A 16,856-nucleotide genomic window follows, 5' to 3' on the forward strand; every position below is an offset into this window, starting at 1 on the left:
GTTAATTGGTAATACAAAGCAGTTATCACTTCAGATTTTTTAGTTCATATATTCTTCGTGGTTTGCTGTCCCCCCACAGTTCTCAAGGTCCAATCCATTATCATCCTCCTCATAGCGTCACCAGGAATATAATTTATTCAATTTTGGCAGAAAAGTCCTTTTCTTGCTAGTATTCTTTTGTTTATTTTCTTTCGTCGAATCGTTCGCTTCAACACGTGTTTTCCTTGCCTCCGTGATCTTCCGAAGAATTTCTCCGCCGTTTTTTCGTGCCGGAATTATTGCCGTTTGTTATCATTTTCTGCATTATGTTTCGACTTATTACTGACACTGAAGAAATTACCAATTTAGTGTTGATTTTCACCTAATACTAACTGTTTTTTCGGAGGCATACTCATACCTGTCAATCTTCACAGCTCCATGCCCTTACAAACTGTTCTATTTTCCCTTACAAAATAAAATTTTTTTTTTTTTTTTTTCAATTGTGTTTATTTATGTAGTTTAACATGTTATATTGTACATGTGTTTCCTTGAATCATATATATTGTTAATGAACATTTTGTGGTGAGACACGGAGTTGCTCGACATGAATGAGGTTTATTATGAAAAAAAGTTCAAAAATTACGTAGCTTGGACGTTCACTGTAGAAGGAAAAAATACATGCAAATATAATCAAGTACAATAATACATTTTCTTATTCAAATGATTAATTCATTTTCTGCATTAAATTATTGTTGGTAATATACTGATTAAAGGGATAACCACAAACCTGTCTTTTTTCATTTTCTCCTTTTATACTTCCTTTTTTTTCTCAACTTCTTTATACAACATAATAATTCGTAATATAATGCATCAAAGTTAGTGAGCCGTTTGAGAGCCGGCTCTCTTTAATGAGTTGAGCCGAAAAAGCCGTTTCTCTCTCTAAAAAAAAAGAGGGATTTTCACTACATAACTTGAACTCGTTTGACTTGAATGATTTTCCGTTTTCGTGATAGTCGGTGTATACCGGATGGTAGCCATAATTGACAACTTTGCGTTTTTCCGTACAGATTTTCTTGTACATCGTACACGTCTTCAAATGCATAATAAATGTACTTTATACGGCAAAAACGTATAGGTTGACAGGTATGCATACTTAACCTTCACTCAACGACAAGCACCACAACAATGAGGTCATCTCGAAGGAACGAGATCTCGTTTGCCGAGATCTGCGTGCAGACGAAAACTCGAACCGCGAGACCAAAACAACAATGGCGGATCTGCCTGACGAAAAGTTTGGAATGCGGTAAATCTTTGTTACAAAAAAAGTAATCACGTAATAATGACAATTTCGGGTCAAAAAAGTTGCGTCCCGGAGACGCACGTTGATTTGACACTATGCGTCCCTGGCAAAAATAATGCGTCTAGGACGCAGGGACGCGGGCAAACGAGAACACTGGGGAAGGGGGAAATTGATTCGGAACATCACACATATAGCATTCCTTATGATGCCCTGTCTGTGTCATTTCTTGCCTGCGATTGGCCCGTTGCCACACGTGGATGCCCGTGAGATACAATTTTAGGAAGTCTCTGCCACCTTGTGGGTGTTTTGACTACTTGGATCGAATTGTTGTTTAATGGAGTCAGAGCTTCCAGGAAATTCCAGGCTTGTTTCTCCAGAGTTTAAATGTCAGCGAGTGTTATTATTAATAACATTCGCCTTGGGCTTGCCAAGTAATAACATTCTGCTTGGCTTGGAACAAGCGGTCAAGTCAGGCCGACTGCACAGATTTGGATTTGGAGAATCAAAAGAGGACGTAAACATTCCGGGGAAAAACATTGTCGATTCCTGGTAGCGTTCATTTTGAGATAAGCAAGTGCGTCATCGAGAGGGGACACACTAAGAATGTTTTTGCTCAAGAGGGTATAAAAACGCTGATTGTCCCTTAGAAGAATGAGAACTCTGTTTTAGACACTGATGAACATCAATAAACAGCTTCTCCCTCTCCTGCCAACATTCCTCTGCATCTCGTTTTTATATTTCTGGGGCGAGGCAATAAGGTCTGCTCTGAAAGGATTTAAAAAAAAAAAAGAGTGATTGAAATGGCGCTTGTCGAACTGCAGCGCCCCTACGGTGACAACGGTTTTTCGCCGACTCCTGTTGTGTCGCTCATTGGACAGAAGAGACATTGGAAACGGTAGAGTTTGAAAACGATGTTTAATGAAAGAGGTTAGCATAGCAAGCATTCAAGGCCAGTTGCAGCACTTGCAGCTATCCCAGTAAATCAAGCCGGGCTGGCATCGGTGCAGGTACGTGTTTCCCACGTAGCACTGAAAATAGGAACTTTTGTCCGCCGGGTTCTCGTACAGTCCGTCCGGGCGACCCCGGCAGAAGTCGGCCACGGGGTCCCTGGTGGTGGCGGGGGCCCTGGTGGTGCTGGGTTTCGGGGGGAAGCCTGTTCGGAGGAAGGGACGACAGCTACAAACCCGGACAGACGGGAGGGAAAATCGGGAAGTACTCACCCATTGACATCCGGAGGTGGTTGATGAGCGGGTAGGGGCCGGAGGAACAGGCAAATCCCGCAAAGTCGTCCATGTCCATGGTCCACACGTGAGCGCCGCCCAGGTTTTTGCCCGTCAGCCACTCGACCTGAAAAAAGAGGACGTTTTGGTGGCCTTTCATGTTCTGTACTTTTTGTGCCATCACGGTCTGTGTTTAGGTGCTGCGGGGAAATTTTACTGGGAAATTTGGTAAGTTCGTCACGGTTGCCATGGCGCCCAATTGGCCCCGCCCGTGTGGGGCCAGCTGTAGCTTGTTGACAGATTGGCTCCTTGTCAGTATTTAAACTCAGTCCTGTCAGTCCCCTTTTGTCGGCCCGTCTGCAAAGTTTTTGCACGGCAAGTCTGTTTTCCCCTGTCCTGTTTTTTGCTCCTATTCGTCTCCCGATACGATCTGTTTTGATCTCGACCATGTCTGTTCTCCCGTCCCGAATAACAATGTTGGCCACTGTACTGCAGCTCCACTTCAGGGTGTTACCAATCATGTTGTAGCCTCGGGCAGTTTTATGCAGTGCCACCGCTTATTTTTTTTAAGGTCCCCAGAGTTCCTTGCCATGGTGTGCCATCTTGGGACATTCAGTGACCAGTATGACAGAGTGTACTACAAATTGTACACACCTGTTCATACCTGAGACCGAGTAAGTGTCACAAGGTATTTTGGAGGGGAAATGACAAGCAGTGCTTTGTTTGGACGTATAGGGATGTAGTATCTTAGGGGTGTACTCACTTTTGTTGGCGCGTTTCCGTACACGATGTAAAACCCCAAAAGCGCTTACCTTGGAAGAAAAGCTGCGCTTGTCGTCATATCCGACCCAAGAGGTTCCGAATGTGGCGTAGGGAACTCGCTGGTCCACGATCCAATCGGAGGAAGCGTTGGGGAGGAAGTCGCACACCTGACGGGGACAAAAAAAAAGCTAGTTTTGGGGGGCTTTTTGACATTTTTAGTTTCTCTTTTATTCTTCCGCAACAAGCCATCCGTTGATTGACATTCTACATATTACACAGGAGAGGCAACTATTTGGAGTTGGGTGTCACAGTTGCCATGTCGCGCAATTGTCCCCGCCTGTATGTCACGGTTGCCATGGCACCCAATTGGCCCCGCCCGTGTGGCGCCAGCTGCAGCTTGTTGACAGATTGGCTCCCTATCGGTATTTAAACTATGTCATGTCAGTCCCCTTTTGTCGGGTCGTCTGCGAATCTCCGTTTTTACACGGCAAGTCCTTTTTCGCCTGTCCTGTTTTTGCTGCTGATTAGTCTCCCGTTATGGTCTGTTTTGAGCTAGACCAGGTCTGCTCTCCCGTTCCGAATTACGACCTGTTTTGATCTCGACCATGTCTATTCTCCCGTTCCGAATAACGATCCGTTTTCGTTCTCGACCAAGTCTACCGTGCTCTCCTGGCTTTCGACTTGTTTCCGATCCCGATCACGTTTTTACTCTTCTATCTCGGCTACTGACCCGTTTTTTCTGTTCCCGACACCGCCATCGCTCGCCATGGAAGTCCCACTTCACAACCTACTCCCCCAACCAGCGATCACCGTCTGTGCACTCCTTTCCCTTCTTCCCAATAAAACTGTGAGAAACCTTACGCGAGTGGGTCCTGTCTCCGTTCTGGTTCTGACATCGGGAGTCGCATTGAATTCAACATTTCTGCCAAGAGGCCCATCCTGGACACCATTTTTTCATTTATAGATGAACAAACATGCAGACATCCATACGTTATATGTCTTTACTTTTGTTTTTGAATAAATCACTTTCATCGAATTGGTTTTGAAACAATCACAATTCAAGAAAAACAATATATTAGTTTTCTAGCAGTAATGCACCAAAGTGATGCCAACCGCCGTTAAACTTGAAGAAGAGGATCTTTAGTTTTGTTGTGTTACTGTAGTTGGATTTTTGTAGTACTTTTGGAGTATTCCTGCAGGATTTTTGTCGTGTTAATGTAGTATTTTTCTGGTATTTCCATCGTAGCGTTTTTGTATTATATCTGTCGTATTTTTGTACTATTGATGAAATGTTAAGAAATTTGGTCTTTTTCTTTTAGTTTTTGTGAAATGTATATTTCATTGTTTTTATAATTTAAGATTTTTTCTTAAAATGGAGATTTTTTTTCTAATCTAATCCAGACTACTTTATAAATTCTTATTTGTGTTTGAGAGTGTGTTTGTATGTAATGTAGGCTCTGAAACGTCTGAACCCATTTTTCTATAAAAAAAAAAAAATGGACACCGTTGTCTTTATCCTAGCTTTGGTTGTCAAGGCATCCCCATTAAATATCAACAAAATCTATAACATCTGCTTTTGAGTGGTCACAGGGTCTCGGACGCCCCCTTGTGGCCACATTGGGTACAGTAGCTCCCGACCACTGACTACTCCAAGCAGCCCAATTCGATCTTCTATTACGCTGCTTTGAGGTTTTTTTTTTGCATTTTGAAAAAACAAGTCTTTTTAGAATAGCAGCAGCGAGCGTCTCTCTCTCTCTCTCTCCCCCCCCCCTTTTCCCCTTGCTCGTTCTCTCCCTCTCTGTTTCCATTTCTTCTCTTTTTCTCTGTCTTCTCTCTTTCTTACTCTCCCTCTCTGTCTCTCTACTTTTCTTCTTTTCTCCTTCTCTCTGTCCTTTTCAATTAACTTTGTTCATTTCTCAATTTTGCGCTCTGATATTCTCTCTCAATGTTTTTCTCTCTTTCTCTTCTTCTTTCTCTCCTTTCTCAGTCTTTCTTTCATCTCTCTGTCTCTTGTCTCTATTTCTTATTTCTCTTTCTCTATGCGTCTATTTCTTGTCTCGCGCGCTTCCCCCCCCCTCTCTCTCTTTCTCTCTCTCTCTTTCTCTCACTCTCACACTCTCTCTTTCCTTTTCACTCTTTCTCTTATTCTCTTTCCTCTCTTGACCTTTCTCTCTTTCCCTCCCCCATTTTTCTCTTACTCTTTCTCTCACTCTCTGTTTCCATTTCTTCTATTTCTCTCTGTCTTCTCTCTCTCATACTCTCCCTCTCTGTCTCTCTACCTTTCTTTTTTTCTCCTTCTCTGTCATTTTCAATTAACTTTGTTCATTTCTCAATTTGCTCTCTTTGTTATTCTCTCTCAATTTTTTTCTCTCTTTCTCTTCCTCTTTCTCGATCTATTTTTCTTTTTTTTCTCTCTCTGTCTCTTTGTATTTCTTATCTCTCTCTCTATGTGTCAATTTCTTTTCTCACACTCTTTTCCCTTTTTCTCCTCTTTCTCTGTCTTTCTCTTTCTCTGTTTATCATTTTCTTTCTCCCACCCTCTCTCTTTGGCTCTGTCTCTCTCCAGTTGTCCTTCTGTCTTTCTCTTTCTGTTCCTCTTTTTCTCACTTTCTCTCTCTCTTATTTCCTCTTGTCTCTCTCTTTCGTTCTTTTTCAATCTACAAGTGCGGCCCGAGAGTTCTTTTCCCTATCGCGTGGCCCTCGAAGGCTCCAACGAAGGCCGATCTAAATCTAGGGAATCGGATTCAGGTCAGCACAATCTCCGACCTCATAGGAAGACCAGAAGCCAGCGGTGCGAGTGTAAGGTCCGGGTTCAGCCGGTCCATCAGAGGGCGCTCCCAAGCCGTTGGCGCCGGAAACGAGACGGAAGGTTCTTCCAAAAGTAGGAAAACCCAAAAGCAGCTTCTCCGCCGGTGCGCCGCGTTCCAGCCAATAGGAGACCGAGGAGTTCTGAAATGGACCAATCGACATAGGTCTTGATTTCACTTGGGAGGTTAGGACGAATGCAAAAATTCATAAGCCTTAAAGGACAAAACGTTAAGATTGTAGGTTGCAAGAGAGAAGTACAGTGGTACCTCTACTTACAAATGTCTTTTCAGGTTACAAAGTATTTGAACGGGAAAATATTGCTTCGAGTTACAAAGGATTTTCAGGACACAAAGTCAAAGATACAGTGCCCGGGGCATTTGGGTGAATCCCGGCATGCTCTTCGTGTCCCCGGCTATAGTTAAAAGGTAAATGAATATTTTTTTTAATTTTCTTTATTCTTTGTCTTCTGACAAGATGTGGCTCTCGTTTCATGTTTATTGTGCGCTAATCTAATTCTACATGTATTTGTGTTCTGATGCTCTTTTATGATTTATGTAAAAAATATCATACTTTTTGTGGGGCTTGGAACAGATTAGCGCATTTTCATTCAAAAGGCGTCTCGAGATACAAGTGTTTCAGGTTACAAAGCTATTCCCAGAACCAATTCATATTTTTTTTTAACAAGAAACACGTTTTTTTACCAAGCAACAATTTCTCTTGATGCAATATTTCCTTTGTTTTAGTGATTTTCTTGCCACGTATAAATAAATCGTAGTCGTTAGATTCAAACCACGTGTGCTTATGTCTGTGTCTTTCTTTGGATCAATACTTCGTATTAATGTTAATAAACATAATCGATAACTCAAAAGCAAAAAGTAAAATGACAAACATGTATTGAGGATTTGTCCTTTAGAATAACAAAGAAATAAATGAGACTAAAAACAAACAGCAAATCAATTAAAATCAAGCAATTCCTACTATGTTATGTTACTTCATCATATACAGTCCACACATATTACCAATAAGTACTCATTGGATAGCATTAGCTAATCGGTGAAGGTTTCTATCCACCCGCTATACGGCGATTTCACTTTAGAATGGATTCATGTTGTATCCTGGGGTCTACAATACAAAAGCGCTTACGATATTATGATTGAGGTGCGATCCCGAATCGATGGCACTGGGGAACAAGGGACTGTTGTGGCCAGTTTTGTCTTCCCAGTGTCCGTGGAAGTCGTAGGTCATGAGGTTGATGAAGTCCAAATGTCTGCCCAATTGGAGTTTTTCAATCAGTTTGGATTTTCCTGAAGGTTAATAACTGGCGTCCCGGTGGAGAACTTACGGGGCGATCAGGTCGACTTCGTAGGCTTTGTCCACGGTGGCTCGGACCGAGGCTACGTTCGCCGACAGCAGAAGTGGAGTCTTCTTGGAATCTTTGGCGTCCTTTGCAAAAGCTGCTGCCAGCTCCTGAACGTGCAACCAATCACATTTGTCATTCATAAAATTGAGAATTGTCTTTTGTAAAGTGGGCTTAAACTATTTCCTAAAAACTGTATTTATAACCAGATATTGGTACCGTCCAAAGGGGCGTTTCTTTCTTTCTTTGTCTTTGTTCTACTTAAATAAAAGGCAGTTTGGTGGGGTAAGGGCCCCCCAGAGTGAAGGAGCGCGGCCAGAGAGACGAACGCGGGTAAATTCCTCCTCTGCTGGACCCTCCCCTTCTCCAACTGACGGTTGTAAAAAGTCAAATGCCTGCTGTATATTTTAGCATTTGCAAACTTGTGTCTCCGTTCGGGTCCTGACAGTAGATGCATATATTATATATATATATATATATATATATATATTTTAGTACCACAAAAAGAAGAAACAACACATTTTATATTGTTTACAGTACTTATTTAATAATTGTCTTTATCATCATTATTATTTCTTCCACTAACACTAAGGATAGAATTAAAGGTGGGGTGCATAGTTTGAGGTGTCATTAAAAAGTTTAAAAAGAAATATTTTCTTTTGTTTTAAGCAATTTATAGTAGTGTCCGTCTATTATTATTATTATTATAATTTTCTTAAGTTGGCATGTGTTGTTTAAAGTTCCTTTAAAAGTTGAAAGTAGAATATTTTCTATTAAGCATGTGTTAATAATGCCCAGCTGAGTTCAAAGAGCCTTTATATTTATTTATTTTTTGTGTGTCCCACAGCGCCTATCTGCTATCATCTTACTCTATCATCGGTGTTCCGGCCACAGAGTGTATTAGGCTACAAGAAAGGAGGCCGGGATGGGGGATAGGGAGTTATTTTACACATCTACTCGAGGTTTACATTTAGCTAGGATGAAAATGGTGAAAGTAAGAATAGAAATGTTTCAAATACAGTCCAAATGCCAAACCGAAAGACTGGAATCGTAACCTATGCTATATATACTGGACCGATCCCTACAGCCGCCAGTACTGGCCCGGCATTGCACGTTCGCACTTTGTTCCAGGTACCATTTGATCTCCGGGCCATAGGTACTCATGAAAAGGGCCGTATACAGTATGGCACAAAAGTGAGTACACTACTCAATTTTTTGCAGAGATTTCATTATAATGTTTAATTGAACAACACTAAAGACACAATGAAATTAGGTCTGTGTAGAGCTTATATAGCAGAGTAAATTTACGTTTCTCCTCAAAAAAACTCAGGTATGAATAGGGAACAGGTGTGTTCAATTTGTAATACACTCTATCATACTGGTCACTGAAAGTCCCAAGATGGCGCACCATGGCAAGGAACTCTGGGGACGTTAAAAAAATAAACGGTGGCACTACACAAAGCTGCCCGAGGCTACAATATGATTGCTAACACCCTAAAGTTGAGCTGCAGTACAGTGGCCAACATCTTCCAGCGTTTTAAAAAAAATCAGGATGCACTCACAACAGGGCACCTGTTGGATGTGAATGTGCAGAGCATCACATCCAGATGACATCTAAGAAAGAGAGGCGCAGGAGTGTTGTCAGCAATGCTGCAAAACTAAACGAATAGGGGAGCATACACTTCAGGAACTTTCCCTTTAGGGTGAACTCACCTTTGATGCAAAGGGGTTTAGTCATTGAGTTTTGTGAAGGTTAAAATAACTACTATATAAGCTTTACACAGACTACCTTTCATTGTGTCAAAGCCATATTTCTTCAGTGATCTTGATGATATCTCTGCAGTGTCATGATTACTGATGCGAGGCACCCGCTGATTGGCTCCCTGCCTCTTTTTAAACCCCGCCTTCCTATCATCATTTGTCGGATCATCTGCGAACCTACGCTACACGCTAGGCAAGCTTTTGTGACTCCTGACACTATCCTGCTCTGTTTTCCGTCTGATTCCCGTTGCCAACCTCTTTTCTGGACCCGTTTATGTTTTTGCTCCTACGTCCTTTCCATTGACCCGTTTTTCCTCGCTCTCGACATTGCCTGCGCTCGACACGGAAGTGCCACTTCCGCGCTCCCAGCTATCTGCTACCCGTGACCGACGATCATCGGATCATGGGTGCAAGTCCTTTCCTCCTTCTAAATAAAACTGAGTAATACAAACGCAATTGGGTCCCGTCTTCGTTCCTGGTTCGTGACATGCAGAGATGTGAGGGATGTACTCACTTTTAGGTTCCTGACCCCTGCTTTAAAGCTACAGATGAGTCAAAATTGTCCAGAAATTGCACTTCCCGTTTGAGAGAAATGTCAAGTTCATACGGAAAACGGGTCACAGTTACTCTGCTGATCACTTGAAGACGGCACTGCAAAGCTCGTAGCAAACGCACCCTTTGTCGACCGGTAGGCAAACTTTTGCGTTTCGCTAGCCGCTAGCGTAGCCTTTCTCAATCTCGGAGAAGATAAAGGCGGACGTGGTCTCACCTTAACCAGCAGGGTGAATCTCTGCTTGTCCTGCACGGGGCTTCCCTTGTGTCCCGGGAATTCCCAGGCCAGGTTGAGACCGTCAAAGTTATGCATTCGTAGGTAAGCGATGGCCGACTTGATGAAAGCGGAGCGACTCTCCGGTCTGGCCACCACCCCGATGAAGCTGACCGAAAGACAGAAAGAAACTTCAAAAACGGAAACTTTTTTCAAAAACCGGAGGAGACCTCGGTCTGTTTTGGACTTACGGGCTCATCCCGTTGACCGAACCTCCCACGGACAGTAGAGTTTTCAGGGCTGGGTTACTGAAAGAGAAGAGCCGAGAAAATAAAATGAATAATAACACACACATGAATAAATAAAATATACATAGGAAGATCTCCAAAGGGATTCACAATGTACTTCACACTTTACCCATTCACACACACATTCACACACCAATAGGGAGTTAGCCATGCAAGGCGCCTACCTGCCTATTTGGGGCATTAGGGATTCAGTGTCTTGCCCAAGGACACTTAGACATATAACACGGAGGAGCCGGGAATCGAACCAGCGACCTCTTGATCCTGAGACTAGCGCTCTACCCTCTGAGCTAATGTACTTCACACTTTACCCATTCACACACGCACTCACACACCAATAGCCTATGGGGGGCATAAGGTGTTCAGTGTCTTGCCTGAGGACACTTTGACATTTACAAAGGACCTGGGAATATAGACTCTGTCATACTGGTCACTGAAAATTCTAAGATGGCACACCACGGCAAGGAACTATGGGGACCTTTAAAAAATAAGGTGTTCAGTGTCTTGCTCGAGGACACTTCGACACGTACAGAGAACCCGGGAATCGAACTTGGTCCCAAGATGAGCCCTCTACCTCCTGGGATTCCTGTCGCCTAGTGTATAGTCCAAATATTTTCTCCATTAAGAGTGTGTGAACAATGCCCAACTGAGTTCAAATAGCACTTAGGCTTTTTTTACAATTCTACCAATCATGATTTGATCCAGCCTGTTCAGGTGGAACAAACCCCCAAAAAGATGAAAACAGAAAAGTTTATTGGAGCACCTCTCAGCTATGCACGCAAATCATGAGTTACTCTGTCGCCATCTCCTGGCTTAAAGTCATAATTGCAATATTAAACGTGAGGTGCGTAGTTTGAGTTGTCCTTAAAAGGGTAAAAATGACATTTTTTTCTCCATTAAAAATGTGTTAACAATGCCCAACTGAGTTCAAATAGCACTTACACTTTATTTTCCGAGGCGCTTATCTGCTTTTATCTTATTTCCAAACAAACCCCCAAACCAATTTAGGTTTACAATTAGCAAAATAGGGAAAGTTTTAGCTAGATAGCAAGCCAAAAAAATAAAAAGCTAGCTAGACAGCTAGCTAAATAGCTAAAAAGGTAGCTTAATAGTTATCTGTAAAGGTAAAAACGAATAGGTAGCCAGATAGCAAGCTAAAAGAGTAAAAAGCCAACTAAATAGAAAGCTAAAAACAAAGCTAACTAGCTAGCAAGAAAAGAGGTCAAAATTTTGCTTGATCATTAGCAAAATGGGCAAAATTTATATTGCGCCCAATTTATATTGGTTTTATTCCCGTTTATTTTGTCCTGTTTAATTTCGGTTTTCAGTTTAGTTTCAGTCTATTTTTTGTCCTGTTTATTATTCTCTCCAGTTTTTGTTCCTGTCTAGTTTGTCCTGTTTATTTTCGATAACCTGATTCATTATCCTGTCGGTCCTGTCCTGTCCGGTATCGGCCCCATCTGTCCGATATCAACTCGGGCAATTGGAATCGATCTCGTCGGTCTCTGGCTTCCTGTCTTTCCACGCCAGACTGCTGCCTAATGTGCATGACTCTTCATTTTACATAAAATAAAAAGCATGTGCGAGAACGTCACGCGTTTGGGTCCTGATCCAGTTCTGCTTCATGACAGTTCAGGGACGACAAGGACACAGTTATCATTCCATCAGCCCAAATGAAAGATATTTTAACAAAATTCCACAAAGTCTGGAATGGAATCACCCGGAAGAAGCATTGAAAGAAGAAGCATTGAAAAATCGCTATGGCTGCCTGGCGCATTTCCCACGGATTGTCAAAGGCCAAGAAAAGCAGACGTCATTGGGTCGGTTTTTCAAGGCAAAAACCACTGCTGAGAACCAATAAACAGAGGCCAGTTCGAAAGCAATTGAATATTTGGATTAATTTCCTTTATCTTTAGTTTTTTTACATAATGTGCCTCACGTTTAATGTTTATCGTTCGACTATCCAATTTTAATATGTATTTGTTTGATATTCTGATGCTTTTCTATGATCTGTAAAAAAAACATACTTTTGGCGGGACAGATCAGAGCATTTACATTGAAAAAGCGTCTCGACTTACAAACGTTTCAGGTGACAGAGCAACTCCCAGACCCAATTTTTTTCCAATTTTGTCCCAAACGGGAGCCCGTAGAAAATAAATCTAATTTTGATATGTATTTGTTTATGTTTTGACATTTTTTTTAAATGATCTATGAAAAAAAACATACTTTTGGCGGGACTTGGAACGAATCAGCAAATTTACATTGAAAACCGTCTCGACTTACAAACGTTTCAGGTGACGGAGCAACTCCCAGACCCGTTTTTTTTTTTCTTATTTTGTCCCAAACGGGAGCCCGTAGGAAAAAAAAAAAAAATCAAATTTTCGTATGTATTTGTTTATGTTCTGATGTTTTTTTTTAATGATCTATGAAAAAAAAACTACTTTTGGCGGGACTTGAAATGGAGCAGCGCATTTACACTGAAAAAGCGTCTCAACTTACAAACCTTTCAGGTGACGGAGCAACTCCCGGACCCAGTTTTTTCCTAATTTTGTCCCAAACGGGAGCCCGTAGAAAAAAAATATAATTTTGATACGTATTTGTTTATGTTTTGATGATTTTTTTAAATAATCTATGAAAAAAACATACTTTTGTCAGGACTTGGAACGGATTAGCGCATTTCCATTGAAAAAGCGTCTCAACTTACAAACGTTTCAGGTGACGGAGCAACTCCCGGACCCCGTTTTTTCCTAATTTTGTCCCAAACGGGAGCCCGTAGAAAAGTATGCATCTTACACAGCTTTGAGTCGGTTGAGGGCATTGTACTGCTGCGCATCGTTCCACTCAATGTGGGTGATCTGGTGCAGAGTGTTGATGGTGGCCAAGGCGTAGATCACGTGCGTGCACAGGAACGGATCCACGTTGTTCGACGTGAACTTTGCGTGACTGGGACGGTACTGGGACCAGTTGGTCATGTGGCAAACCAGTTTACTAGAGGATACTGGGAAGCGAGAAAAAAAGCTCGGTTTTGTTCGACTGCGTTGGTGTTAGGTTTACTTACCCGAGTGCAGGACGAGGAGGACGCCCAGCGCTAAAGAAAGACAAAAAGTAGTCAGGGACTTAGTGCAAGTTCAAACTGGAACACAGTCTGAAGTGGGGGTTGTAGGGGTGCGCAACACTAGGCAGATTCAAGTACTTTTCAAGCACTTTCAAGGCCATTTTCCAAGAGAGAAATCTAAAGGAACGCCTTTTTGTTGACTCTGACGACTAAAATAAAGTTGCTTTCTTGCTGCTCGCACATATTTTGTGCTATTTTGAGTAGTTCTTATTTATGATCTACTTTTTCACATCGTTTTCCTTATTTCTTACCTTTTCACTCTCTCCCTCATCTTTTTTTTCCCTTTCATTTGTTTTCACCCTCTCTCTTTTTTTCTCCTCATCTCTTTCGTGTTCTTTTTCTCAATCCTTTCTTACTCTCTTCCTCCCCCTCTGTCCTTCTCTCACTCTTTTCTCTTTTTATTTCTTTTTCCAATTCTCTCTTTTGCTTCCTCTTATTTTTTCCTCCCCGTCTTTCTCTTTTGCGCACTCTCTAATGTACTCTGCTTTTCTCTTTTTCCTAATTTTCTTTTTTCCATCTCCCTCTTTTTTTCCATTTATCTTTCGCTTTCTCGCTCTTTTTGTCACTTTCTTTCTCTTCTCTCATTTCCCCCTTTTCTTTCTCTCCCTCTGTCCTTTTCATTCTCTTTTTTTACTTCTGTCTTATTTTCCTTCTCGTTCTCTTCCTCTCCTTTTCCCCTGTCTTTTTCTATTGTGCTCTCACTTGTGCTCTCTGTTTCTCTCTTTCACCTTTTTTTTAAATCTCTAGTTCCTTCTCTCCTTTTCCATCTCCTTTTTCTTTTTTTCTCTCTTGCTTCCTCACCCCCTCTCTTTCGTTCCCCTTTTCCATTTATCTTTCTCTTTCGTGCTGTTTTTTGTCACTGTCTCTATTTCTCAATTTCTTTCTTCCTCTCTTCTCTTCTCTTTCATTTCCTCCCTTTCTTTCCCTCCCTCTGTCCTTCTCACTCTCTCTTTACTTCGGCCTTTCTTTTTCCGTCTCGTTCTCTATTGTGCTCTATTTGTCTTTCACCTTTTTATAAATCTGTAGTTCCATCTCTCTTTCTCCATCTCCCTCTTCTTTTTTTCACTCTTGTTTTTTCACTCCCTCTCTTTCGTTCCCCTTTTCCATTTACCTTTCTCTTTTGCGCTCTTTTCTGTCACTGTCTCCATTTCTCAATGTATTTCTTTCTCTTACCCCCTTTCTTTCTCTCCCTCTGTCCTTCTCACTCTATTTCTGTCTTTCTTTTTCTGTCTCGTTTTCTTCCTTTCCCCCTTCTTTATTGTGCTCTCTCCATTTCTCTCTTTCACCTTTTTTAATCTCTAGTTCCTTCTCTCTTTCTCCATCTCCCTTCTTTACTCTTTCTTTACTTCTCTATTTCTATATTTTTTTCTCTATAAATCTACTAGTCTGGCCCTTTTTTCCTCCAACTAGAATGAGTTTGACACCCCAACTCTATGCAACATGAACTGCGTGGAGGCGAAACGTCAACAAACACTCATCCAATGAGAAAACCACTGCACCCTAGTGTAGTGGGGGCGCAATTGCGCTTTATTCTGGGAAATTAAAAAAAAAAAATTTAAGTCAAAGGTGTCTGCTGGGGGGACTTACCCGTAAGTAGTTTGGCCATGGTGTAAGTTGCTGAGCCAATCCGTCTAGACAACTAAACCGAGGAGAGAATACAATACTTTAATATGAAAATACGATGAAGAGCGAATAGGGAACGGGACCTCTTACCTTCCCGACAGGATCCTGAGAACCGGTGGCCGACGGGGCCGGCGGGGGCCCCGTTTATATTTTGCCTTGGAATCGGTGACAAAGTGCAAACGATTAAAAAAAAAAAGAAAAAAAGTGGGCGTCGACTTTGCTCAAGGTCACACAAAGGCATCATCAATCATCGCCGTTGTCCAAAAGCAAATAGAGTCCTATCGGGAAACACTCCGTCGCACCTATAAACGCTTTTACGTAAGCCTCCATTCCGGAAATCGGAAACCTATAAACGCTTTTGCCTTTCTCGGCCCTTCCGTCCCCCAAAAAGCGTTGTTTAGCACTCTATTTTCCCTCGCCTACGTTGACATAGAGCGCCGATTCGACCCAGGGGCAGCGTGACGGAAGGAAAAAAATCTCACGGGGACCAGACGCGTAGGTTCAAGAGAAAGAGAGATAAAAGTGAGGGAAAAAGAGGAAAAAAGGAAGCGAAAGAGGGTGAAAGAGATGGAGAAAAAAGAGCAAGGAAGATAAATTAAGAATGAAAGGGAGAAAGAGAGAGAAGGAAGGAGAAATGAAAAACAGGAACAAGGGAGACAGAGTAAAAGAGAAAAGGTAAGAGAGAAATAAAAAAGGGAGAAAGAGTAAGAGACAAAAGGAGCACAATAGAGAGAGAGAGAGCAGAGTAGAGAGAAGGGGAGAAAAGGGGTACAAGAAACAAAGAAACAAAAAAAACAGTAACAAAGAAACAAAAAAAGAAAGAAAGAAAAGGAGAGCAAGAAACAGTAATGGAGAGCAAGAAACAGTAATAGAAAGACAGTAATTGGGAGAAAAACAGAAAGAACGATAGAAGAGAAAAAGAAAGAGAACAAGGGAGATGGAGTGAGAGAGAAGGTAAGAGAAATAAAAAGGGAGAAAGAGTGAGAAATAGAGAGCAAGAGAGAAAAAAGAAATACACAGAAAAAGAAAGAAGAGAGAAGGAAAGAGAAAAAGACAAGAAGAATCTAGAGAAAGAGTGAGCATGAGAAAAGGGGAGAAAGAGAGAGGGTGAGAAATAAATAAATAAAACAAAAGTTGGATAAAGAAAAAGAGAGAGTTAGTCAGAGAGAGAGAGAGAGGGAGAGAGAGATAGGGTGAAATGGGGGGAGAAAAAAGAGGTAATCAAGTTGGCATCATACAAAATCATGAGGTTTTGAGTTTTCCCTTGCCATCATGGAGGTTTCAGGTGTCAACATACTCTGACTCCTTGTGATTCAGGGCTTCACAAATAAACACGACTTGACTTTAAAAAAGGTATCGGGTGCGGCCTATTGTCAGATGCGGCTTATAGTCGGGAAACTGTCAAGACCAAAACGGAAACAGGACCCACTCGTGTAACGTTACTCACAGATATACTGGGAAGAAGGGAAAGGAGTGCACACACGATCCGGATCACGGGGAGTAGGTGGCTCAGACGCAGAAGTGGGACTTCCGTGGCGAGCGATGGCCGTGTCGGGAACGGAAAGAACGGGTCCGTAGCCGGGACAGGAGAGCAAAAACTTAGTTGGGGTCGGAAGCGAGTTGTAAAGCCAGGACGGGAGGGTAGACGTGGTCGAGATCAAAAACGGGTCGTAAGTCGGGACGGGAGAGCAGACGTGGTCGAGATCAAAATGGATCGTAGCGAGAGACAAAAAGGAGCAAGAACAAAGGACAGGCGAAAAAGGGCTTGTCGTGTAAAAACAGAGATTTGCAGACGGACTGACAGGACAGAGTTTTAATACCGACAGGGAGCCAATCCGTCAACAGAATGCAGTTGGCGCC

The 16,856-nt window shown here is 42.1% G+C and overlaps 1 protein-coding gene across 1 annotated transcript; it reads right to left on the reverse strand.

The window, feature by feature from the left end:
- Positions 1-2,220: 2,220 nt before the first annotated feature.
- On the reverse strand, positions 2,221-16,842 carry chia.1 (chitinase, acidic.1). The gene is made up of 12 exons (XM_088337735.1): positions 15,087-16,842; positions 14,961-15,012; positions 13,317-13,346; positions 13,052-13,256; positions 10,205-10,261; positions 9,957-10,122; positions 7,412-7,536; positions 7,213-7,336; positions 6,028-6,210; positions 3,312-3,428; positions 2,500-2,626; positions 2,221-2,432 (listed from the first exon to the last, which is right to left on the reverse strand). Exons 2-12 carry the CDS (start codon positions 14,977-14,979, stop codon positions 2,224-2,226), a joined length of 1,362 nt encoding a protein of 453 aa, XP_088193861.1. The 5' UTR covers positions 14,980-15,012; positions 15,087-16,842; the 3' UTR covers positions 2,221-2,223.
- Between the last annotated feature and the right edge of the window lie 14 nt (positions 16,843-16,856).

Source organism: Urocampus carinirostris, chromosome 6, assembly GCF_059441175.1.
Source record: "Urocampus carinirostris isolate Australia breed hairy pipefish chromosome 6, RoL_Ucar_1.0, whole genome shotgun sequence".
NCBI classification, from domain to species: domain Eukaryota; kingdom Metazoa; phylum Chordata; class Actinopteri; order Syngnathiformes; family Syngnathidae; genus Urocampus; species Urocampus carinirostris.

Bases quoted from the DNA above. Each gene is read 5' to 3' on its own strand.
- chia.1 (XM_088337735.1), bottom strand. The intron at 13,257-13,316 runs GTAAGTAAACCT...CTCGCTTCCCAG, and splicing joins CCTCCTCGTCCTGCACTCGG to TATCCTCTAGTAAACTGGTT. The intron at 10,123-10,204 runs GTAAGTCCAAAA...TCTTTCGGTCAG, and splicing joins TCGGTCAACGGGATGAGCCC to CTTCATCGGGGTGGTGGCCA.